This window comes from Artemia franciscana, chromosome 10 (genome assembly GCF_032884065.1).
Source record: "Artemia franciscana chromosome 10, ASM3288406v1, whole genome shotgun sequence".
NCBI lineage: Eukaryota > Metazoa > Arthropoda > Branchiopoda > Anostraca > Artemiidae > Artemia > Artemia franciscana.
In genome coordinates this window covers 18,136,338-18,162,161 of record NC_088872.1, presented here as the reverse complement: position 1 = coordinate 18,162,161, position 25,824 = coordinate 18,136,338, and the positions used below count along the sequence as shown (strand labels likewise).

Here is a 25,824-nt window from a genome sequence, read left to right as displayed (position 1 = left end):
TTACAACATTAATTTGAAGATACTTGGTACAATGATTATAAACCTACTGATTCTTATTTGGCTGTTAGAGAAAGTGATTCTTCATATGAGAATATCGGATATGACATTCCTTCAAGTAAGAAAATTGAAACATGTAAATTTTATAATACGAGTCAAAATAGTATCATTGACTTTAGCAGAGATATAGTAAAAATCAAGTTATATTACATTGTACAAAATGTGACCTTTGCATGCCAAGAGTTGCAAATCGTAATGAATCTAATGTCGAATCCTAATGAGCGGCCGCCACTTATCATTACCGATGGCTACCTATATGAGGAAGAAGAAATCTAAAGGACACAAACTTTTTATTGTACATACAATTTCTATTCATAAAGAAATTCACAAATATTTTTAAAGCATTTCACTCTTATGGCACTGAAATCTATGTTACAAAGGTAGGACATGGTATTTTCAACTAGAAAGTCAATCAATCGAGGATTCTCAAGATTGGTGATAAATTCACGGTAAGTATATCCACGACATCGAGAAATAAAACTTAGTAGTGAATGAAATCCTCAGCTTTAGGTTGATAAATCTTGTACTCGCTCCTGATTTGAATTATAGATTTTCCAATTTGTTAAAGAAAGTTTTTTATGTGAGGTGTGCAGTAAGCATATGGCAGGCCAAGAGGATTGAAAAATTCAATATTCTTCGCTGTTTGAAAGATGTACAGCCAATATCCCGTCTTCATAGTAGATGGGCTACAATTACTAATGATAAGGGTATTGTCGTCCCTTTGAATATGATTGAGGAAATTCGAAAGTATGCAATACGATTTGTTCTTGGACATATAGGGATCCAAATTGGATGCATTGATTATTTGATCTTTGTTCATTGTGCCTAGTCTAATAGAACACTGCCATCAGGAGTATATATATGTAAAAATAAGTTGTATGTTTGTGTGTTTGTCTGCATATGACGTCATTATAAGTATATAAGGCTTTGTATATGACGTCATTATAAGTATATAAGGGGGTGATTCAAAGAGAAATTTCAGTATAAATCCTACAATGGCAGAAGAAACAGCCGAGGAAGCTGCTCAAAGAGTTAATTCAAAGAGAAGTTTTAGTATAAATCCTACAATGGCAGAAGAAACAGCCAAGGAAGCTGCTCAAAGAGTTGATGCCAAAAGGCTTGCGGCTAATAGAGAAAGTAAGAAAAGAAAGCGTGCCGAGGAATCACAAAACAATGTGAAAACAGGCTTGCGTCTCAAAGAGAAAATGACGGCCGGGACACAGGGAATATAAATGACGACCGGGACACTCAAAGAGAAATTACAGACCGGGACACAAATGAAGACCGAGACACAGGGACACAAGGAATATAAATGACGACTAGGACACAGGGACATAACTACAACGGGGACGCCGGGGGGGGCACAGGGGGATATATAAATGATGACGGGGACACAGGAAATATTCGATTAGCAATCACCGGGACACAAATGAAGACCGAGACACAGGGACACAAGGAATATAAATGACGACTAGGACACAGGGACATAACTACAACGGGGACGCCGGGGGGGCACAGGGGGATATATAAATGATGACGGGGACACAGGAAATATTCGATTAGCAATCACCATCAACAAAGCTCAAGGGCAATCATTATACATATACATATATATATATATATATAATATATATATATATATATATATATATATATACATATATGTATATATATATATATATATATATATATATATATATATATATATATATATATATATATATATATATATATCAATAATTAGTTATTTTTATTTAAGAGATGTATCGAGTAACCTTTTGAAGTCGATAGATGCCAAGACGCTTGAAAACCTACGAGAGCTGACATTTTTACATTTAAGTAGTAACATGATCACAGAATTGCAGCCACACATGTTTCGTCTTCTTGAGAAATTGGAAGACATTGACATATCGCGGAATCTACTGAGCAAAGTACTAAGTGGAGTTTTTCAAGGTAGGTCAGTAACATTGAAAGCTATTTTTTTGTCGATCTGATCATTAGGGGAGGAACTCAGATATTTCTTTGAAGAGAGATGCTGAAGGGGGCATAAATAACTTTAAAAAAAAGTCTGGAATATAATCTTCGTCAATTTGAATTAAGAGTAATGTTCTACAGCATAATGTCTCAAGCCCGATCATTTTAACTTTTATGTTCTGCAGTATTTTTTTGGCATGTATTTAGGAGAATCAAATTAAATTTTGAACAAAAAACTTATAAATAACAGAACGGGTGTAACTTTTATAATCAGGACGGCTCAATATTCATAAGTTACACTCACTTTACCGATGCCCTGAATATTGTTTTTTTTTGTGCGAGCTTGACCTACTTTACTAAAGTCTAATCCGTCCTTGGAAATTGTCTTGGGACCTCTTTCTTCCTAATGGCGTAGATATATCTTCTGTATGCCTCATAGAGTCGACACTGGTAATCTATCTTCTACGTCCAAGTTTGACATGAGTATATTGTAATGGGGTAATCAAGGTGTCAAAAAGTCATGGCTTAAGTCGTAAAGATAAATCCTTGCTTTGTCGAACTGGAATATGAGTTTTGAAACTGGAACTGGAAAGGTGAGCCATCTTTTCATGCCTTTTGAGTGGTTGTTGTCATCGATAATTATACAGCCAAGGTAGTGGAGCTCTTCGACCCGCTGAATACTCTCCCGGTTAAATTCCAGTTTTGGCTTGATTGTATCTCGAAGCCTTCGTGAGCACCACATATCCTTGGATTTGGACTCAATTATGATCATACTAAAAGAGCTAGTTGCTAAAAGGACTTGATTGGCAATGACTTATAGGTCTTCAGGCATTTAGGCCTTTGCGCGGATGTATCCAGAATACGCTAGCTTGTCTGTTAGAACAACACCTATATGCGCGCCAAAAGTTGTTTCCACCAGAGTTAAAACAGCTACGAGAAAGAGATTTAACAGTCTTGGGGATAAGATCCATCCTTAAACGACTCATGTGAAGAGAATGTGCCAGAGGCCTTTTCTCCAAGTAAGGTCAAATGCTTTATGAGATCAATGAAGAGCTGGTAAAAGACGCGGCCGTATTCAAAATATCTCTCTGAAATCTGATGTGGAATATAAATTTGGCTAGTGATCGATCTCTAGGGGCAAAAACCGGCTTTATATTCTTGGCTGAGGAAAACACGGCTCTGATACGTTGAAGTGTAATAATGGAGAGAATTTTGGCGGTTTGACTTGTTAGGCTAATAGGACAGTAATTATCAGATAGTACTTGGTAGTGGAACAATTGTGGTCTCGCACCACGAAGTCGGGAAATATCCCTCTTGCCAGGCAGTAACCGGAAAGAGGTCAAGGACGGCAGGGTTTGAAAGGATATTAGGATTACGATTTTCTCCGAAATACTCCATTCATCACGAGCAGATGCCTTCTGTATTTTGTATATGGGAGTCGTTTTTCGTCTAGCAATGTGTAGGAATCGAGAATTTCCTTGCTTGCTAGCTCGCGAATGAACTTGTACATAGAGTTTGAGTCATCTTTCTTGAAATAATGCTCACACTACAGCACGGTTGCAATCCTTATATTTTTCCCTTCGCTTTCTGTCTGAATTATTATTATGTTTGCGCTTCTAAACATATACTGAGATAACTTCGTCAGTTATTCAAGGCTTTCATTGCCCTTTTTTAACTAAAAAAAATAACGTGACGTCATTGATGACTGTAGAGGAATCGGTGAACGGTCTATCAATTTCTTGTTTAGATAGAGTTAAAGGGGTATTTGAGAGAAGATCAAATATTTCGGCAGGCAGTTCCAAGATGCAGGTGTGATAGGTTTGAGAGTCTTTGAGAAGAAAGGCGTTAAAACGAGTAGGTTTACAGGTTTGTGGCCATTTTAAGAAGTATCTTCAATGCAGACATGACCAGGGAATTGCCAATTGTCAAAATCACCACTAGCAAGGTAAGAGTATATAGCATGGACTGCTTCCACCGCCTACTGACGAGCACGTAATCAACGAGATTACGTGTTTCTGCATCCAGCGAGGTCCATGTGGCCTTTCGGTGTTCTCAATGTTGGAAGAGAGTGTTAGCTATGGGCATATCGTTATCTCTGTAGAGCTCAATAAGGCTTTCACCCCTCTTGTTAATTCGTACAAGGCCATTTTTACCCATGGCATCCTCATTTCCAGCAACATCTATTCCAATAATAGCATTGAAGTCGGCAGTGACAAGGACAATGTCTTTTGTCGGAACTGCACCCACTAGGGTTTGCAGTTGAAGGAAGTACATTTCAGAGTCTACATCTGACATACTGGAGCCTGGAGAATAGACATGTATGATCGTGATGTTGATTGGTGATCCTTTTATTCGTACCATAATCAGCCGTTCTGACACAGGTGTTGTGGGAATCAGGGATCTTCGTACTCTACTATGTATCAAAAAGCCAAAACCCTGGCGATGGACACCATCGACTCTTGCAGACACAATTATACTAGCCCAGCTGATCGTTTCTTCGCCAGTGGTAGCTAGGTATGTTTCTGAGTCCAACGGTATCCGATTTATATCGGTTTAATTCATTAAAAATTAGTTCAATTTTACCTATTTTTGCAAACGTCCTAAAGTTCAGGGTTCCGAAAGAAAAAAATTGACTTCGAGAATAACATATCCTCCAGGGTTGGAGCTGGCATCCATTTAAAAGATACTCCGTCGTCAAATCGTCGATTACACCGGACACGATAGCTATCTTCTTATGGTCTTCTTCAGCTACTCCGGAAGCGGTAGTTATCATCTCATGGCTTTCGTCGGTTACCCGGAACGCGATAGCACAGGTACTTTTTTATGATCGTTTGCATATCATCATGTTTATTTTAAGAAGAAATGAGGTTTCTTAGTTAATGTCACGACAGCGATAAGCGACTCCTCTACATCCCTAGCAGGGGCCAACCATATCTAATACCGATAATGCGTCTTTCTGGTGACCTATATCACCAAAAATTTATCCCATTACTAGGAGAAGGTTTGTGACTGGCGGGACATATCCATACGCCGATGGGCCCTATCCACTGCACATTAGAGGGGCCTTACTCCTCCTCCGTCTGAATTTAAGAACCCCAGATTTGGAATGTTCAAGCTGTATTTATAGACCGCCAGAGAATGGGTCTCCCCCTGGTCCGCACCTCCCTACCTCGAGGTATCCCGTATGTATGCAAGATGTTCCCCTACCCACCATCTGGGGACGTGCTGAGTCGTCTGGGGGAGGTCCCTTCTGAGAATATGATTCAGTAGTGCTCAGAACTACTTTGAACTCAATAGTAGAGTAGTACTTTGTCTGAACTACTGAAGAAGAATATCTTAAGTAGATTGACCGAGGCTTTCCAAGTGTGATTGTGTAAAACCATTGTAAGACCACTTGGCTGGGAGTAATTTGCAGAGGCAAATGTATTGCGCTGGAATTTAAAAAAATTAAACCGAAAGCATAAAAAAAAGTTATAAAAGGCATAAAACAATAATCGCGAATAACTTTCAGTGGATTTGCATAAATGCGTATTTTTATAAGGATCAGTCTTGAGAGTTCTTCTGGGACGGAAAAAACAAGGCGTATGCATGGCTTTAGTTGACTTTACCATGCTAATTGTATTGTATCAGATTAACGACGCTTCTTGACTACTAAGGTCCCTGCGTCGGCCGTGTCGTGCATTGCTGCAGCCAAGCTAAAGTCGAACCCACTGCGTCACCACAGGACTTACCATGCTAATGTTTTTTGCGAATATAAAATTTGAATTTGGGCAGAAATAATTTCGCCTAATTTATCAGTTATTTTATTGAATGATGTTAGATGGCGCATGTAAGGCTTCAATATTTGAAAATATTTGAAGCCATTACCAATACTACTGACAACTTAATTGGGCACCCATGAATTTATGATGCACATGAAGCTCTGTATGCTGAATTCCACCTTCCCCTACTTAGAGCTTAACTCATCAATCTTCTCATGAATTTTTACTTCCTCTAAATATTTATCTTTTGGAATTTTCCTATTCAACTTTTATTTGACCCAATTGGATGATGAAAAAGGCAAATTTTTGGCAGCCTAATATCCCTAATAATTAAAACGTCACCTAATTCTCTTCATCGTTTTTTCCTAATCATGTCCCTAGGAATTTTAATCCCACAAAACTTTAGCACAGTCTATTGTTTGATATAGTATCACTCAAAATACCTGTTAATTTTGACTTCATTGTCCGAATAAAAAAAAATAGTCATTTTTCTATATGTGGTTATGATTTTAGTTTAACAGAAGAAAAACACTGGAAAATAAAAATTTTTTGGGAGTTGAGCCAACAGGCTTTCATTGAAAACCTTACTCATGGACTATTTGTCTTGCCACGGAATGTTTCACGCCCTTTTAGTGCAGTCCTTACTATTTAAGAAAATCTTAGGAATGAATTGAATGTAAAAATCTAGATTTAGCTGAAATTTTATTCTTATTGCATAGGTCTCAAGTCACTAAAGTTTCTTCGTTTAAACAACAATGTCTTAGAAGAAATAGAACTTGGAGGTTTTGCCAACCTAAGAGCGTTAGAAACTCTGCAGCTTCAAAATAATAAAATTGGTCAGTTGGAACTAGGAGTGTTTGATGACCTGGAGAGTTTAGATCATCTCGTACTGACATCAAATGCAATCGTTGAACTCCCCCCTGGACTCTTTCAAAAGTAAGTAACTTATATTACTGGCCTTGTTGTTATAATCAATTTATACCCATTTTTCAACCTTGTATTTTGTAAAAATTCATTTTTAACCAGAAGGTTCTAGCTGCAGCCCATATAAACAAGTGAAGTAACGCAGAGAAAAGATAAACCCAAAAAGGAAATAAATAAGAAAATTACCCTACGATAGAACAGCAAAATCGAATGCCTCCAAAACAAAGGAACAAGAGGGTGACAATCACCTAACCGCAAATAGCCTAAGCCTTTTATTTTAAATTTAAGTCCGGTTCTATATAAGACATCAAAATATCAATCCTACCAGACTTATAAACAATATTTTGGCTACACCAAACAATCTTGAATATTAAACAAGGTGTTCGAACCTCAAAGGCAAAAATCACAATACGTTGAATATATTCAAGCTGAAGTCTAGAGAAAATTGATTGCGATTTGACCAGGAAGCCTAGCTAGCTCTTATTATACTCCTAATATCATCCAGTTTGTCAGAAGTAGATACACAAGAGCAAATACTAATACTAAGCCGTCACAGCATATGAACCAACTTAACTAAAAAGAAACCACAACTAACATCGCTAGTTTGATATTGTAAATTCAACACTTAGGCTAATATTAATATTTTATTAGTATTAAATTAAGGCCAATTTCCTAAAAAAAAAGAAGACAAGCTGAAACAACTTACTTCAAGCAATATGAGAATGGCTAATTAGCAGCAAATCATCAGAGCATGGGAAATGGGATAGATAAGTTAAACTTGAAAAACACCGCAGAATGATACGTGGTAAGACCGAAAAAAGACAAGTGAAGGGATTCCTTTGAAAGACCCATCTCTTGGCAAACTTCGGGAGTTGAGAAATGTTGATTACAGCAATAGCTCCATTATGGCTACTGTGATAGCTGCCACCTAGTAGTAGTCAGAGGGTTACAGGTACTATGGTATCCTACTTGTAGCCATTACAGGGACTACGTGTAGCCATTATAGATACTACGGCACCCTACCTGTAGCCATTATAGCTATTACGACACCCCACCTGTGGCCATTACAGGTACTACGGCACCCTATATGTAGCCACAACAAGTACTGCCGTGCCCACCCCGAGGTCTTTAAAGGTACTATCGATACCCCCTCCAGGATGTCTGCTTATCTTTGGTGGTTCCTCATCGCTAAGGATTCTGACATGCTTGAAAAGTGACATGAAGTCACCTTTTCGTGCCGTATCTTCTAGCTCTTCAGCTTTTTTATCAACAAATTATTGCTTATCACGGTAAATAGCTTTGCTTTTGATCAAGTTCAGCCGTCTGTAGGAGGGTATATTTCCGGCCAGCCGCACTTTCCGGTGCTGTTGAACTATTTGCAGTTCTTCTTGGGATAGCCAGGGATTCTTTGAATTCGTCTTGTGACCAGCGGTATTAGTAGCAACCTCTAGCAAACCGTTTTTATATGTCTGCTAGGACGTGTAAGGGTCAACAAGGTTATTCCGGCATTCAAACCTATTCTGAATTTCAACTGAGTACTTTTGGCAAATTGCCTCAATTTTTAGTTTCTGGGTGTTCAGCTTCAGCTGGTGTCGTTCTAAAGGGTTGGATTTAAGACGCAGAGGTTTTTGGCAACTAATCTATGGTCAGTATTCTCTATCTCAGTGAAACGATATGTTCTACAATTTGTAACTGATGGACGCTTTCTTTGGTTGGCTTTGATATAGTCGATCATCTTCAATGTTTGCCCGTCATTAATATACTATGTTGGCTATTAGATGTCCTATGAAAAAGGGGGTTGACATTGACCAGTGTGCGCATAGTACACAGCTGGAGGAGTCGAGTCCCATTTTCCTTCAAAGAGTCAGGGGTAACCGGTCCAAATACAGATTTCAAAGCTTCGCTGGGGTTAGATACAGTTACATTGACATCCCCTACCACGGCTAAAACATCGTGAGGGGAAATCTGAGATAAATGAGATGTCAGAGCTGAGTAGAACTTTTGTTTTTCGTCCACTGGAGAAACAGTCGAGGGTGCGTAGCCCATAATAATCGACATCTTCCAATGCTTGTGGTTGAAGCGAGCAGCGAGTTGTCTATCTGATATAGGTATTTGGGATATGAGGCATTTTTTAGCCTTCTTGTTTAGGATAAGATCTACATCGTTCCTTCTAGTAGAGTTTTGGCCTGATGGATTCATCCTGTGACCTCAACTGACGGTTTCTTCATCACCTGATCCCGTCAGGTGTGTTTCTGTCACTTCAAGTATGTTAGTCCCACATCTCAAGATCTCAAGCCCTAGAAGGTCTTTGGATCCCAGGTTATTCATGCTTAAAACATTCCCGGTGGCTATTCTCAGTCCAACTTGATCAGCAAGGCTCAAAGGATGTTTAGGGGCGTCCCAAGGTCGTAATGAATTCAACTAATAAGATTCGAGGCTTGAGTAACATTTATTTTCATTGCAATTAATTTCAGGAGGAGGCTCGCAAGCCTAACCGTCCCTAGGCCTGGGTTCTGATTGAGAAACCCTGAGGCAGGATCAACCTGTAGCCATGAGGCTTGGGAAGCCCTGTTCGGAGCGATTAGTTAGGGGTTTAAGCCCCATATCCACTGGGACGTGGTCAACAAACAAAGTTTGCTTCCTTCCAGACGAGCAACCAAAGACCTGCTGACAAAATTTTCCTCTAAAACCAAAATAAAAGAAATACTTGTTGACCAAACAGACCAATTTCAACATGACATCGACGTCCATGCTTGCTATAGTTACATCTTGTAACAATCTTGTAACACAAAGTGTTAAATAAAAATTTTTAATTCATGTTAAAAAACAAAATACAAAAACATTTTGAATTTTTACAAGATATAACTAATGACACAGATTCACTCTTGTTAAAAGTAAAACAGAAATTTTTTTAGATTATTTGGCTAATGGTTCACTACTCTTGAATGAATTATACCAATTAAGGCAATTCCATTTGTTAAGAGTTGGCGAAACATCATATATATATATATATATATATATATATATATATATATATATATATATATATATATATATATATATATATATATATATATATATATATAGCACTGGCCCCAGCACTGCTACGCAATAGGCTTGTATATATGGATTTTCATTGTCGCTTGACTTCTAACCGTAGACAATGTAAGCCTTTAGTTAATGCCATGGCCTCCCACTAGGTTTGGTATAACCAAACTAGGAAAAGTGAAAATAATTCCTTAAAGTTATGACCTATTTAGATCATTTTGTGGCCAGAAATGTAAATACACCAGTTTTAAGAAAAAACAAAAAACTATGTAGCCGATTTCGAGGCCAGGCCCCGGCAGTTGGCATGTGGCAGGCTTGTATATATTGATTCTTATTTTCTAACCGCAGATAATGTGAACTTCTTCTCCATATCATGAATTTAAGTAGGTTTGATACAACCCCCCTGGAAAAAATACTAAAAAGGCATATAACAAAAAAATGTTTAAACAGATGCGCAGTTGGTGGTTTAAAGGGAGTATTTACATTTGTTACTCTCTTGTTTTAAGTCATGAGGTGTCAAATAAGCAATAACAACTGAGCTAAAAAAAAAAAAAAAACTATGACGTTAATTCACATACTCTTTTCTATTAAAGATAAGAATCACCCAATTCATAGAATTAATTTTCTTTGGAACTCGTTGTAATTCTCACTGCTGCTTCTCTTCTAACCGCAGATTTAATTTACGATTTGATGTATTCGTTGTATTACCGGTTAATTTTCTTTAGCAGCTTGTTTCGCTTGTACTTTATTTTCGTGCATCATTAACTCGAGACTTTTTTCCATGCCTTTTACTTTAGCTGTTCGGATTTATACAAAATCATGTGATCCGACGCCTATGTCCTCTGAAATATCTAAAATTGGCATAATCATCGTTTTATTCTTTAGTTTCAAATAATAGTGTGGAAAATCAGTATTTTCCTTTGAATTAAGAAATTATGTCGTGAATTCAATCTTTCCCTCTCGAAATTTTGCCACTGAGGGGTTGGGGAATGGATTTTTTGATCTACTAGAAATTTAGTTGCAAGCCATGAAACTGGATGACCTACTTTCTCTTCTGAATAAAAAGGCTTGGTAAGTTTAAAAAGGAAAGGCATCACATTTACAAAAAAACACTGAATTATCAGAAAAGTAATCATACAGAAGGTAAAATACTATGATTGAAAAAATGCCCAATAAGGACTTGAACCATTGACATTCTGATTCGACGTCTAACACTCTACTAACAGCACTACGACGTCTGATAATCTAATTTAATCTGTTGGCTTCTGTAGGACCATAACTGCGTAACTTAAAGCCTTTTTCTAAAGGATTATGGAGGGTCATGTCATCACCAAAACCATAGTTATTAGACGTTATTCGTCAAATAAATTTTTAATTGGCTTGTTAGCAGTAGTAGTACTAGTATTCAATAACTAAAATTGTATGCACAAATTCATTAGCAGCGTAGGTTCAAGTTAATGTAATTCTGTTTGAATATGTATGATTTTACGGTTTTGTTTATTGTGACTATTGCCAAGTGATTACTCTCAATGTTTCATTTATCAGTAGATACTATTTTTTTTCTCTCCTGTGAAGATTATGTTCTTGCTCTTTTTTTCTCATTTACTCTTTTTTTCTAGCTTACATCTCTTTCTTGTAAGTACGGAAGAAGGAAATGTTGCAAAAAAAACATTTATGAGTCATCGCCGAAATCAACCTGAATCTCAATATTTATTTTCAAAATGAACCGTGAAGCATAAATAAAAATTTGGCTGGGCTTGGGCGAGAAAATAGTAAAAGCTTTAGACCAGGGCGGAGCTGGGGCCAAATTTGGATTCCAATAATTGTATTCTGTTAAACTAGCATTGTAGAGAAGACATTTAAAAATTATTACATAGGTAGAAGCCTTGGGAGAGGGAACGGAGTTTCCTTTCAGTGGGGGAAGGGGTTTTCACAAAATCTTATTCTAGGGAGAGAGGGTCAAGAGTCATAAAAATTCTTTTCCGGGCTCAAAGTTCCCGAATTTTCTTATCTAAGGGTCTTTCCGACCAATCTTGACACAAGGCTCTTTGTCATATCAAATAAGCTATAGACAAAATATATGCTTAAATTTCCAAACAAATAAGCTTTTGTTTTAAACAAATTGAAACAAGGCAATTTTAGGGCAAATAGGCTTTTGTTTTGAGTTTCTGAAATAACTAATATTAACAAGTCCAGTCCAAATGAATAAATTGATTTTAAAGCTTTATTCTTTTAGTCTTGGCAATCTTAGAGAGCTTCATCTTGGAGGGAACATGATTGAAAGACTTGATGCCAAGACATTTTTTGGACTTAAGAAACTTGAAAAACTCTTTCTTCTCTCTAATAATATTGAAGTAAGTATTGAAGCCTATCAGCCACACTTCCGAAAATTTATGTGTATATCATTCCACATAGTAAAGAGTAACCTTTCAGCTATTACCTCAGAATTATTTAAAAAATTCAGTAAACATGTATCCCACTTGAGCTTTGAACTTCGAAGGTTAGATGTGTTGTGAATTCTTTCCATTTTTTGTTGAAATCAATTTTATTCTTTTGTCTTTTCATTTTTTTCTTTACTTTTACACCCTTTCTCCTCCTTCGATTTTAAAAATATTGCATGGTTTAATGTCGTTTTTATCCGAGTCAACGACCCAAACAACATAGGAAACTAATCATTGTCTATGAAATGAGTTAAAAACGCAAAAAAGCTTATAACACTGGTTGTGGTGTTGAACCAAATTTAACTGCTTTGGTCTTCTTCTCCATCTTTGTTTTATTTGGCCAGCTCGATTTTTCAATCTCCCATACTGGGTAGTCATTCTCCAGGGTCAAGCTTGGAAAAGCAGCTTATTATTGACCGTACCCAAGAGATTCAAAAATAAACATACTTAGGAGTACAGCTTGACAATTTCTTATCTTAGACCAGGTATGGTCACCTTTTTTGGAAAAAGCCACTGTCCTCATGGTGGATTGGTTTGCGGCCAGGGCCCTATCCAGGACATTTTTTCAGGGGAAAAGGATCTTTTCTCGGGGGAGGAGTACAAGAAAAATTAAAAAAAACATCAAAATTTTTTTTATATTCATTTTTGTCACATTTTTACGAGTCAGACACAAACATTTTTTTGGAGGGGGCAACCCCCTCCCCTGGATACAGCCTTGTTTGTGGCCATATGATTCAATTTTTGCATGCGTTAAATGGGATCTAAAGATAGACCAAGTAATTTATATTTAAAACAGCTAACATAGATAGTTTTTCTTGTCAGCGGGGAAAATTTCACGGTTGCATCTTTGCAGCGCAGAATGAACCCTACAAGGTGAGTGAACAAATGTAAATTGAAAATTAATTTGAAATGTGAAGTTTTTAACACTACTCAATTTATTGGACCCTATGAGCAAGACTGCAATCATGAGTAGATTAAAATGCAAACATGCTCAAGGTCACGACAAGACGATTATCAAGATACATATTAATATATCTGGCACACTACCTTTTATTGTTAAAGTAAAGCAAACGCTTTTATTGTTAATGCACGAAGATTTCAAAGTAGTGCACGGTAGTATGCTCGTAGATAAAGATCTTGGTTGGGTGTTTCTTAAAACAAATGTTATGTTAAATAAAAAGGGTTATTATAATACGTAACAGGATAAATAGGACGAATTTTTGCAAATACGATGTATTGGAAACAGAAAAAGTCCTACATTTCTCAGTTTTTCTTTATTAAAAGTAGAATTACTATTTCGTAAATAATATTGCAACGACCACTGCCTTAAATCTTAGATCCTTCTATGCCTACGGTGGTCCCTAGGGCATCGACCTGGATATCCTGCAACCAACAGTGCATCTTACCACTTAGGAGGACCGTGTCTCTACAGTTGAGCGTATATCCGGGATTCTTTTGAGACCTGCATTTTCAGAGGCCATGATCTGACACTATTGCTTTCCATTAATATGCCATCATATGGCTGAACACCTCAGAATCGACAGAACATGTCTAATGAAGAGTTTAAGCTTGATGTAGCGTAAAAAGAAATTCGATCACCTAATTGTCTTCATCCTGTTGAAGTCTCAACTTGCTTTGCTCCCGGGACACTACTTCTTTCTATAATGAGCTAGTATTTTCGAATGTGTTTCCAAATTATTTAACTTATTACATACAAATTATTTACACTTGTTCAAATCCTCATCACCGTACTCGATCTGAATTTGTGAGTTCGACGTCACCATGCATTTGTCTTTGTTAACGTTTATTGTGTGCGTGAAGTTTTTCACTTTTGTGTTGATTTCATCAACGATCTGTAGTAGGCGCCCTTACAATTTTCAAGGATGGCAATGTCGTTAGTGATCTCAATATCACATAGATTTTTTCCACATTCAGGCTGATACCTTGACCGGTTATATTTCTTAATATATAGTCGATTACTATGATGAACAGAAGCAGTGGTGAGACGTAGCCTTGCTTAACTCCCGAGAGTACGTTGAAGTGCCGTGCTAGGCCTTCAGACGTATGGACACAAGTATCAGTGGTCACATACATAGCAGAGATTATTTTGATGATATTCAATAAAATTATTCAATTACTGTGATTACTATGATGATATTCAATTACTGTGATGAACAGAAGCAGTGGTGAGACGCAGCCTTGCCTAACTCCTAACACAAGCCTCAGTGGTCACATACATAGCAGAGATTATTTTGATGATATTCAATAAAATATGGAAAGCATCTTCCAAAGGGTTTCCCTGTAGAAAGACTCAATTTGTTTCTCAAAATTGATGAACGTTATGTAAGGTTTACGTTGCCATTTACAGTATTCCTCAGTGAGTATTTGGAGGGTGAATATGAGGTCTACGCAGGAGCAGTTAGGTCTGAACTCATGTTTTTTGTCTCTGACTTTGCCGTTATGTATTGATTGTTATGTTTGAAAATAATGAGAGAAAGTATCTTCTCGGGTATAGAGAGCAGACTTATTCGGTGCCAATTGTCGCATACACATGCATTACCTTTTAAAAGAGTCGAATTATTATGCTCCAAGCCCAATCTAAAGGGGCCTATATTCACTGTATCTGTTGAACCTATATTCACCGGGTGCTTTATTGCTCTTCCGTTTCTTTGAGGCTTCAATGATTTTTTTTGGCTGTATTTAAATCAGAACTATTGTCAACTGAGAACAGTGGTTCCTTTGGCTATTCTCTTCAGTTGGTGGTGAACGACTTAGAGCTTTTCCAAAGTGTAGAACCCATACTTCCTCGACAACTTTTGGGTATGTTACTAGATTTTCAGATTCGTCTCTTGGTAGTCCTTCAGGGTTGGAGTCCTTACCGACGATTCCCCTTATAACCTTACATAAACTGCAGCTATCTCCTCTTTTTGAAGCTTCTTCTGCTTCAGACGCTTTCTGGTCCAGGTAGTGACGCTTATCGAGTAAAGTGTTTTTTCGAATCTTTACCAATGTTTTAGTATTGTTTGCTCCTGTAGACTGCTTAGGGTGTAGAGTGGGATTGTAGTAGGGCCTTCTTTAATTCTTTTCGCTGGTTGATCAAAATCAACGTTCTATTGGACAACCATCGATATTTGGTACTTTTTCTGAATCTGAGCGTTGAATGGGCTGCTTCATACTTTAATTGCTTGCAAAATATGTTCTTTATCAGTTTCTGCCATAGATATCAGAGCTTCAAACTGATTAATCGACTCGATGACGAAATTGGCCATTGTAGTCTAATCCATCAACAAGCTTACATCAAATTGAGACTGAAAGACAGGCTTTCTATGGGGGGGGGGCTGCTGCTTGATCTCTATTGCTACGAGATAACGGTCGATTTGGTTATGAATAGTGCGCTCTAGAGACATCCAGGAGTATTTGTGAATACTTTTGGGAGCAAAAGTATTGCTCCATCCATACATTGCTCCCTACATTCCTGCGTTGAATGTAGGTGTATAACATATGACTAGATACATCCCGGCATGCCGTCCAACAAATCGGACCGTCATCAATTGAGGCAAAACTGGAACACAATGCTTCAGAGCATTTAATGCATGATTCGAGAGGATACGTGCGACACCTTTGCCTTGTCTTGTAGTTAGACCGCTATAAATGGATGTGTGGTGATCGTCTAACGTTTTTTTTTACCACTTCCAAGTTACCTTGCCCGAGTTACTGCAGGAATTTCAAGGTTGTATTTCCCCATTTCATTACTGACACATTCGTTTTTGATAATTGCGTCTTGGTGCGTACATTGAAGAAACTAATTCGTAGTTTCTTTTCCTATTCAAAAATTCGGTCAAGGGGCATGCTTAGGCCATCCCTTGTGTTATTCCGGGTAGACTGATTATCGATGCTTCGGTTGCAATAAAAGGGTTTATGGGAGCGAATTGCACACCCACATCCCGACCCTCATCCTTTTTCCAGTTTTAGGATTAGCTAAAGAGAGTCAAATGACAATATTCAGGTGAAGTTGATAATCCCATCTTTACCTAAAATGAATAGCGTAGCGTAAACAGTTACTCCATTTTCGAATAAATTCTATGAGATCATTAATTTCTAAAACCGGCAAACAAGGAAAACCTAAGTCAATAAATTGATACAAGAAATTTTTTGAAAGCAAACTTCCCCACACTACCCACCCTCAATACCCAAAAACCTAGTCATCAAAGCTCAAATGATCCAGCACAGTAGCAGCCACAAGGTTTTCAAAGGTTCCCTTCCCCTTGACAACAAAAATTCAAAACTAGCCAAAATTAAAAACAATTGAAGCGATAAAGATTGCAAGGTTACTCGAGCCAAGCAAGGCAGTAAGAGAAAATTGTCTTTGATATTCTCTAGGGCTGGTTTAATTCAAGGAAGAGGCTTATCGGATGAGTCCATCAGATTTCGAAGACAAAAGTCATCAGAATACTAACATCTTGGGAAGATAAACTCTGTTTTTCGATTGTAAAGAATTGTTTGATTGTTTTCCGGCTTACCCTTATAATGGCAAGTCAAAAAGGCGTTAAAATTCTTTTGACTAGAAATAGTGTATGTACATGCTAAAAAATCATATAAATTGTTTTACATTATTTTACTCCAATACATCCAAGGGTACTAAACAACGAATAACAAGTAGAGCACAAGGGTATTTTTTCTGTAAGACAGCGGAAATCTAAACTTTAAATGAATATTTTGACCCCACTTCCAAAGATCGTCATCAGAGTAATAACCGTCTTTTAGATTTCCTCTGTCTTAAGGACAAATCCATTATTGTTCCATTTGTTATTTGTTGTTTATGATGGAAAGGCAGTGTGGTCTTCGTCTCTATTTACCCAAGGGTACCAGAAAAAGCTAGCTGTATATCCAATTCAGGTTACCATTGGATTCAAAGATACGGGAATTAACGAGCGTCGTCCATAATTTTATTTTTTAATGGATATCGATCCGATATCAAAGACCCATTTTTCAGCAAGAATCCAAAAAGAAATCTATTTCTGATTTCTGTGTATTTGGTCGATATAATTGTCTACGAAGTCATGGGGTCACCTTAAGTGTTCAAAAGAATAAAAATTATCCTTCTTAACATGATAAATATACATTTGGAAAAAACAGTTCACTTAACTATATTGTCCAAATCTACAAAAATATATCCAAAAACTCAAACATGTTATCAAATATAACAATTTCACGTCACATTCCAACGTTTTTTGATTGATTTAGTTTTGACATACGCTGTAGTTTTGTGTAAATTGCGTAGCCTGTGTTAGTTATGGTATTTGTTTTTCATATGCCAACTTAGTGTAAAATCTTGCAGGAATTTTATTTTAATAGACTGGTCTATGGACTAGAATACTTTTTATAAACTATGAAGGTTGTGTAAGTGTTGCTATTTCTTCTTTTTACTTACAAGTTTAATTCTACGTTTTCGTAGTTTTTTTTTTCTTTTTTTTTACTGAGTGAACCGGTCCCACGTCTGTAATGCATTTAGTAAACAGCTAAAGAAAGCATAGCATACTGAGAAAATGCTTTAACAATGTATTCATCGAGGTAGGATTTCACTGTTTTCCGCTGAAATATTTTTCTTACATTAAAAACGCATTATTGGTATCTACTGCTGATCTTGAAAACCCTAAACTATAAAACGAATATATTAACATAACAATTGGGTATAAATTACTATAAATTTTGCTCATGGTGGGAAGTAGCAAATTTTGTTTTTTCGTTTGCTAAATATGTAGTTTTTTCTTAATGGGTATTTTCAAATCGATTTATTAAAGATTTTGGAAATAAATCATATTTACTAATATATATATATATAATATACATTCGGATTAGGACTAGGTCCAGTACTTCTGATTTTTATGCGATTTTTTTTTTTTTTTACTTTTAACATTTCTTCTAAACATCTTAATTTTTATTATTCCTAGGAAATTGATGAAGATGGATTTGTAGGGCTTGATAGCGTGGTTATCTTGATCTTAAGTAACAACCTGCTCACTTCACTATCACCAGACGTATTTCATGCGATTCCTAAATTAGAAAAGTTGTGAGTATAAGCCTTTATTCTCGATTTTTTTTTTCTTCTCTCTCTCTTCTTTTGACTGATGGAAACATTCTCATGGTATTTTTGATTTATCGATTTTATTATACTTCGTTGCCAACAATAGTAATTCTTCCTACTAAATAAAAAAAAAAATTTTTCAACTGAAAGTAAGGAGCAATACTAAACCTTAGAACGAACAGAAATAGATCCATATATGATGGTGCTTCAGCCTCCTCAATCCCTGGCTCTTCACGCTGACGTTTTTAGCACTTCAAAATAGTTTCTTACTCTAATTGAACGGTTCTTGTGTTCCAAGAGCTCTTAAAGAATTGGAACAAAACCTAAAACTTTAGCATAAAGAGCGAGATACTGAGGAGCGATTATCTCCTTTGATTTACGGAATCATTTCTGTTTGTTTTAAGTTTCAATATTTTTCTTTTAGATTTTTCTTTTCTTTTATTTGAAAAAACTTGTTTTTTGTTTAATTTTTAAGCATTTTTCAAATAATGCCAGGAAATATGCCTCACCCCTCCATGGAGAATTCCCACCCCCCGTGAAAAATTTTTCTATGGAAAGCTCCTCCCACGCCAAATATCACAGGAAAATTCCTCCGAGACCATTCTAATCTCACTGAAAATCCCTCCCTCACCACAGAAACTTTCCTGCTACCAATATCACCTGAAAAATTCTCCTTAGCCTACTTTTACGTGAAAAAGAACTTGTTGTTATTTAATTTCTGATCGTTTTCCAAATCCTGTCGAAAATACCCCCTCCAAGTCAATTTTTCCCGGACCTCCTAAGAAAATTGTTCTTATCCTCGGAAAATTCCCGATGTTTTATGGAAAATCCCTACCTCATTGGAAGGATTTCCCATAGAAATCCAACCCCACTGAAAATCTTCATCTGACGATTCCCCGACAACATCTCCGCATGCACAATTGAGTCACCAAAGAAAAAATATAAGACAACAAGAATTTCGCATAGGAATTCTGGCAAATTTTCCCCGTGTAAGATTTTCCCTTGGAAGTTCAATCCTGGAAACTAGCTTTCCCAGAGAAAATTCTCCTCGTGGAAAAATACCCCCTCTGTGAAAAATCCCTCAAGAAAATATTTCCGTTCATTTCAATAACAAATCGTATATGTGAACAGTTGGCAAATTTCATAACTTAAAGTCAGTCCTTCAAAGGCTGTCGAAGGTTATGCCATCCCAAAAAGCATTGTGTTGAACAAATATATTGAACAGAAAAGATATCTCAAAACTTTGACCGGATGACTGTGGGGGAAAAGTGGCGTGGGAAGGGTTCTGGTTGCCCTCCCCCCATACTGTTTAGTCACTTTAAAAGGATACTAGACCTATTGATTTTCGCCCAGTTGAGCCTTTTCCTGATCTTCTGAGATAATTTTTTATACAATTATTCCTGGGAAAAAAAAATTAAAAAAAACACTTTCTTCCTGCAAAAAAACACACAATTTCTCATTTTTACAGATAAAAGCTTGAAATCGAGTTGTTAGATACACTAAATCTGAAAGTGCGATTTTCGTTCAGATTCCTTGACCTTTTCAGCGTGTTTCACGCTGAAGGGTTACGATAAAGATGGCGCACAGATAAATAATAAACTAAACAAAGCTTCCGTGCTGAAGAAAACCTATGAGGGTTTGCGGTGGTACGAAAATCCACATAACTATTTACCTATTAACTCAACAATTTGAAAATGATAATAGATAAATATAAATATAAAAGAAAAATGATAATCACAAATCCAGTCTCCATTACTCTTCAATACTCACCCCCCTCTCCCAACCTGCCCTCCCAACCCCACCTTATCCCCCTCTCCTCTCTTACTTTCCCAGCCTGCACTTACCTCCCCAGCTCACCCTTCCTGTCCTATCACCCTACCAACCAATAATAGTTTTTCAGCCCAAGAAGCTTAGCATGTTGTGGGACAAGTAACTACAATTAATTTGGAATTGGCTAACCCAATAGCTGAGACTGTAAACAGACTAACCTAACATCTTGTAAGTGTTGGGCAAATATTACCGACACTGTCGATGGATGAAGTGCCGAACATTTCAGATGCCTTCAATTATTTTCCATATAGTTCTATAACTTCTATGACTTCCTAGCTGATAATTAAACATGCTTAAAGGCTCTCCAGAATGTAAATTACAAGCAAAAGGGAGAATTGGGTTTTTATGAAGCTTTGGATAGATTAGCATCAAACAGAAACCAAATTACTGTGATGTGGTTCCCAGTCCATTGTGTGATTGATCATGAAGAAGTAGCGGATAATACAGCTAAGGCTTGATAATCAGTGATATATCATGGACCAGAGCCTCCTATCCCCAATTTTTCAGAGCTAATGGAAGTTGATGGTGAGAAGTTAGAGCATTAGAAGGGCGGATCGAAATTGGATCAGTAAAGTAGACTTAGATGAAACGAAGAATTTATTCCAAAACTATTCCATCAACAGCAAACATCGCATACGAATGAAAAGGTCTGGTTTAAGAATGGCCACAGAAGCCATAACAGGAACCTGAAGTTCTTAAGAAGTATCTATCCTAAATAGAGAAGACAGAGTTTCCAATTCGACAAAAGTATGAAGTAGTCACAATCAAACAGTTCGTGGTAACGAACTGTAGTAAGGAGCGACCCGGCTCAATAGTAACCAAAACTCTAAAAAATTGAATTTTGATATCAATAGCTACATCAAAAGAATCGCATTTTAATGCTGATTTTAAATATATAAGTTTCATCAAGTTTAGTCTTACCCATCAAAAGTTACGAGCCTGAGAAAATTTGCCTTATTTAAGAAAATAGGGGAAAACATCCCCTAAAAGTCGTAGGATCTTAACGAAAATGACACCATCAGATTCAGCGTATCAGAGAACCCTACTGTAGAAGTTTCAAGCTCCTATCTACAAAAATGTGGAATTTTGTATTTTTTGCCAGAAGACAAATCACGGGTGCGTGGTTATTTGTTTGTTTGTTTTTTTTTGTTTTTTTTTCCCAGGGGTCATTCTAACGGAAAGATGGCTCATTCTAACGGAAATGAAAAGTTCTAGTGCCCTTTTTAAGTGACCAAAAAAATTGGAGGGCATCTAGGCCCCCTCCCACGCTCATTTTTTTCCCAAAGTCAACGGATCAAAATTTTGAGATAGCCATTATGTTCAACATAGTCGAAAACCATAATAACTGTGTCTTTGGGGATGATTTGCTCCCCCGCAATCCCTGGGGGAGGGGCCGCAAGTTACAAACTTTGACCAGTGTTTACATATAGTAATGGTTATTGGGAAGTGTACAAACGTTTTCAGGGGGATTTTATTTTGTTTGGGGGTGGGGCTGAGGAGAGGGGGCTATGTTGGAGGATCTTTCCTTGGAGGAATCTGTCATGGGGGAAGAAAAATTCAATGACAAGGGCGCAGGATTCTCTAGCATTACTATAAGAAAACAATGAAAAATTGAAAACGTTTTTTCAAATGAAAGGAAGAAGTAGCATTGAAACTTAAAACGAACAGAGATTATTACGCATATGAGGGGTTCTAAAAATACTTTAGCATAAAGAGCGAGGTATTTAGGAGGAGATAAATACCTTGCTCTTTATGCTAAAGTATTTTTAGTATTTTCAACTATTTAGTCTACGGCCTTTCTGATTCAGGGGTCATTCTTAAAGAATTGGGACAAAACTTACGATTTAGTGTGAAGAGCGAGGTATTAACGAGGGTACAAATCCCCTCGTATACATAATAAAAATATAAGGTTATGAAAGTTTGTTGCGTAAGTTAATTCTTAAGTTACGTATATTTTTTACTAATAAAAACGTTCGTTAAAAATTAAAAGTTCTAGTTGCCTTTTTAAGTAACCGAAAAATTGGAGGGCAACTAGGCCTCCTTCTCCACCCCTTATTTCTCAAAATCGTCTGATCAAAACTAATAGAAAGCCATTTAGCTAAAAAAAGAATTAATATATAAATTTCATTTTAATAATTTATGTGCGGAGAGCCAAAACCAAACATGCATTAATTCAAAAACGTTCAGAAATTAAATAAAAAAAAACTAATTTTTTTAGCTGAAAGTAAGGAGCGACATTAAAACTTAAAACGAACAGAAATTACTCCGTATATGAAATGAGTTGTCCCCTCCGCAATCCCTCGCTCTTTACGCTAAAGTTTGACTTTTGCCACAATTCTACTTTTTAAAACAATTTAAAGCTTTAGCGTAAAGAGCGAGGGATTGCGGAGGGGACAACTCATTTCATATACGGAGTAATTTCTATTCGTTTTAAGTTTTAATGTCGCTCCTTACTTTCAGCTAAAAAAATTAGTTTTTTTTATTTAATTTCTGAACGTTTTTGAGAAAAGAAACCATGTGACAGAAGTAGGTCCAGCAAGAATAAGACACTGGCTTGATGTATTTTGCAATATTAAGGTCAAACTAGAGGATATAGCACGGAAAGAAGAATTCAAACAGCTGGCAAAATATATGGTAGTTGTTGAGAGGCCAAGACCACCAATGGCCCCCACAACAATATACTAAGAGTAATTTTTGGCAAGTAGAGGCAACGGGCCTTTGAGAGCTGCAATCTACGCATCTTGATTACTTGCAAGAGACTCATTAACAACAAATAGAAATAAATCGAGCCAGCTAGCCTAACTAAATCAAATATGCCGGTAGATCTAATCAAACCTTTTGTTTCAAGAACTAGCTAAGCTACTTGCAATTCCATATAATACTGTTACTCTAACTTGGGAAAACCCAATCCTGTGCATGGCTTGACATGTATCCGCAATACCAAAAAGGAGCTCCGAATAATTTGATGTTTGTCCTGTAGCAATTCACTTTCTTATGGCCGATCGGTAGCTTGGACACCTCTACAACAGATTAACTTGTGAATGTCCTTGATAAGACTATAATATAACTATATTTACCAGGAACATGACCAAATTGTATTATAATTGATTTGTGAAATTTATTTAGTTTAGTTAAGCACGACATCCTTCTGAAACTATTTGATGAAATCGGTGTTGATCTTTTTTGGCAATAATGATTGCTAGTTTTTTCACTAATAATAGGGAATAAATTAAGTTCCAGGGTGAATTTTGCGACAACCTATAGATTAATCGTGGTGTGCCACAAGAAACTTTTTCGGACTCTATTTTGTTTCTCGTTATGATAAACGCATTGGTAGCGGAGCATCGAGATCTGGGGAAGTAAGTGGACGATCTCTCCGTGCTTTAGGCTGAATCAAAAAGTTATAATGTTAATTATAGTTCACCTCTTCCGGTTTGTGAAAGGCCTGATAAAATAAATGCACTTCAGATTTTTGCAATTTTACAAGCGACGGGAAAATAAGTGAACACTGCGATATAAAAAAAAGGAAATTTTGCGCTTCATTCTTTGACATTTTTATCAGGGTACAGGGCTCCTTCCTGCATATATAATCACCTATCCCATTTTAATCATTCTCTGAAACCTAGGTACCCTCACTAAGTAAAATTACCTGTTCATGGACTGTTACTCATTTCCTGCAGTATTTAGCTATGATTCAAGTTTCGTTCCCATTTTTGTACAATGTAATAATTATTGAGTCTGAACACAATTATAATACGTAGTTTTTAAATTGCTTGAATTTAACATTTATAGAAATCATAATGACAAAAAAAAAACAATGCCGGTGTTTTTCCAGTCTTTTTTACTATAAAATATTAGGATAATTTCACACAAATATAGGTTATCGGCGATTCATTTTTCCACAGGATTAGTAAAAAAGAAAACAAGTTTTTTTAAGCAAACGGGGTTGTCTGCTTAAGCTCAAATTTATAGAGATTTTGTGTCGAGAATTGACTTTTACAGAAATGCTACTTGATTAGCCTTAGGTATACATATATAAAAAAAATAATGAAGATACCCTTATTTTTGCGAGGGTATTAATTGATGCAACCAAGCTCACTTACTAAGGAGCTGTATAAACTCTGAATCCGGTGAAAATTATATCCTGCTTTTCTTAAGACGAAAAAAAAAAATCAGATGCAATTTGCAAGATTATTTCTAAAATATTGAATTTTATTCGCAAAGTAATATTATCATGATGATGTTGCATATACTTTGTTTTTACATTGCAATAAAATTTATTCCAACTCTGAAAATATAGAGGCTCTAAATAACTTTTATTTCAGGCAAATTGACAGCAATAGATTTATGTTTCTACATGAAGGAACCTTGGACCTACCTAATCTTCAATACGTCAACTTAATCAAGAATCCATGGCATTGCGACTGTTCTATTTTATATTTGACAAGGTAAATCTAGAGAAATATTTTCGATAATTTCAAGTTGATTCGCCTCTCTTTTGGTGATTAGAAAATCCCTTGTCCCCTGAAAAGAATACAAACGGACCTGCCTTTGTACTTTAGCAATACTTTCTTTGGACCCCACATCTCCCCTCCTTTGAAATTTGATTTGTATACGATGTAAATGTAGATACAGCACATAGTGTTCGTAAAATCGTAGCCTTCGGTGATAAATACCTAAAGATCTCCGGTTTGTACCCTGAACATATTTATCAAGCAATTTTTATTTATATTTTGTCAAAAACAAGAAGCTATTAAGTCATGTAAAATGGCCTTTAAAAATACCAAACGTTCATCAAAAATTAGTTTGTATTGCTTTTTTCAATTTGCCAACAGGGAGGTAGCTCCAGAATTTCTATTGGGGGGAGGGCAAGAGAGTCGATGAGCATAGGCCATGTAATATTTTTTTCTTCAAATTATTGGGGGCAAATGTCCCTCCCCCCGGAAATGACGCCCTTCGTTCGAAGATATATTCTAAAAAGACATTTATTTTTGTTGTAAGAATACTAAAACCAAAAAAAGAATTCTTAAATTTTAAATGAACGAGATAGTTTTATATGGAGTTAATCAATGTTTTCTATGGTTTCGCAGGTGGCTTGCTGACAACCAGGATAAGACCTCTAATTATTCACCCAAATGCCGAGGACCTGGAGAGCTAGGAGGGAGAGCTGTCCATGATATGAACTTTAACGAGGTCTGTGACGGTCAATGGGCTTCAATGATGAGTATACGTTCAAGAGTCAGGGCTGGCTAATGTTATTTTAGTGTTTTTTTGTTTGATTTTCAAATAAAATTTGGTGATAATTTATATAACCCAGTATACCACATTTATGGACAAGGGGAAAGAATGGAGCATCTTATGTACCATACCTTATGCCCAAAGAGTATCATAGCTTTGTGCCCTACTGCTTTGAAAAAACAACTAAATATTTAAAACTGTCGATGGGTGGGCGAAAAATTTCTTTAAATTATTTCTTAATATTTCTAAAAAAATTTAATAAGTTTCTAAAATTTCAGGAATGTCTTAATAATAAAATTAATAATAAAATAAAACGAAGAACAGTAAAATTTTCGCTCAATACCTAGGAGACCCTATTATCAAAAGCTCTGTTCCAGATATAGCATATGCTCTAGTCATCATAAGTTCTTCTAAGTCATTAGAAAAATGAGTTGCAAGCTGCCATCAGTTTCCCCCAATGTGGGCC

General features: G+C 36.5%; 1 protein-coding gene across 1 annotated transcript in view; it reads left to right on the top strand.

The window, feature by feature from the left end:
• LOC136031866 (insulin-like growth factor-binding protein complex acid labile subunit) overlaps positions 1 to 25,432 on the top strand; it is a 55,820-nt gene extending 30,388 nt beyond the window's left edge. The window contains exons 6-11 of the mRNA XM_065711799.1: positions 1,817 to 2,010; positions 6,512 to 6,728; positions 12,001 to 12,118; positions 18,157 to 18,275; positions 24,446 to 24,568; positions 25,211 to 25,432. Coding sequence (XP_065567871.1) covers positions 1,817 to 2,010; positions 6,512 to 6,728; positions 12,001 to 12,118; positions 18,157 to 18,275; positions 24,446 to 24,568; positions 25,211 to 25,373 — 934 coding nt within the window. The 3' untranslated portion in view covers positions 25,374 to 25,432. The remainder of the gene's footprint in view (positions 1 to 1,816; positions 2,011 to 6,511; positions 6,729 to 12,000; positions 12,119 to 18,156; positions 18,276 to 24,445; positions 24,569 to 25,210) is intronic.
• The last annotated feature ends 392 nt before the right edge of the window (positions 25,433 to 25,824 follow it).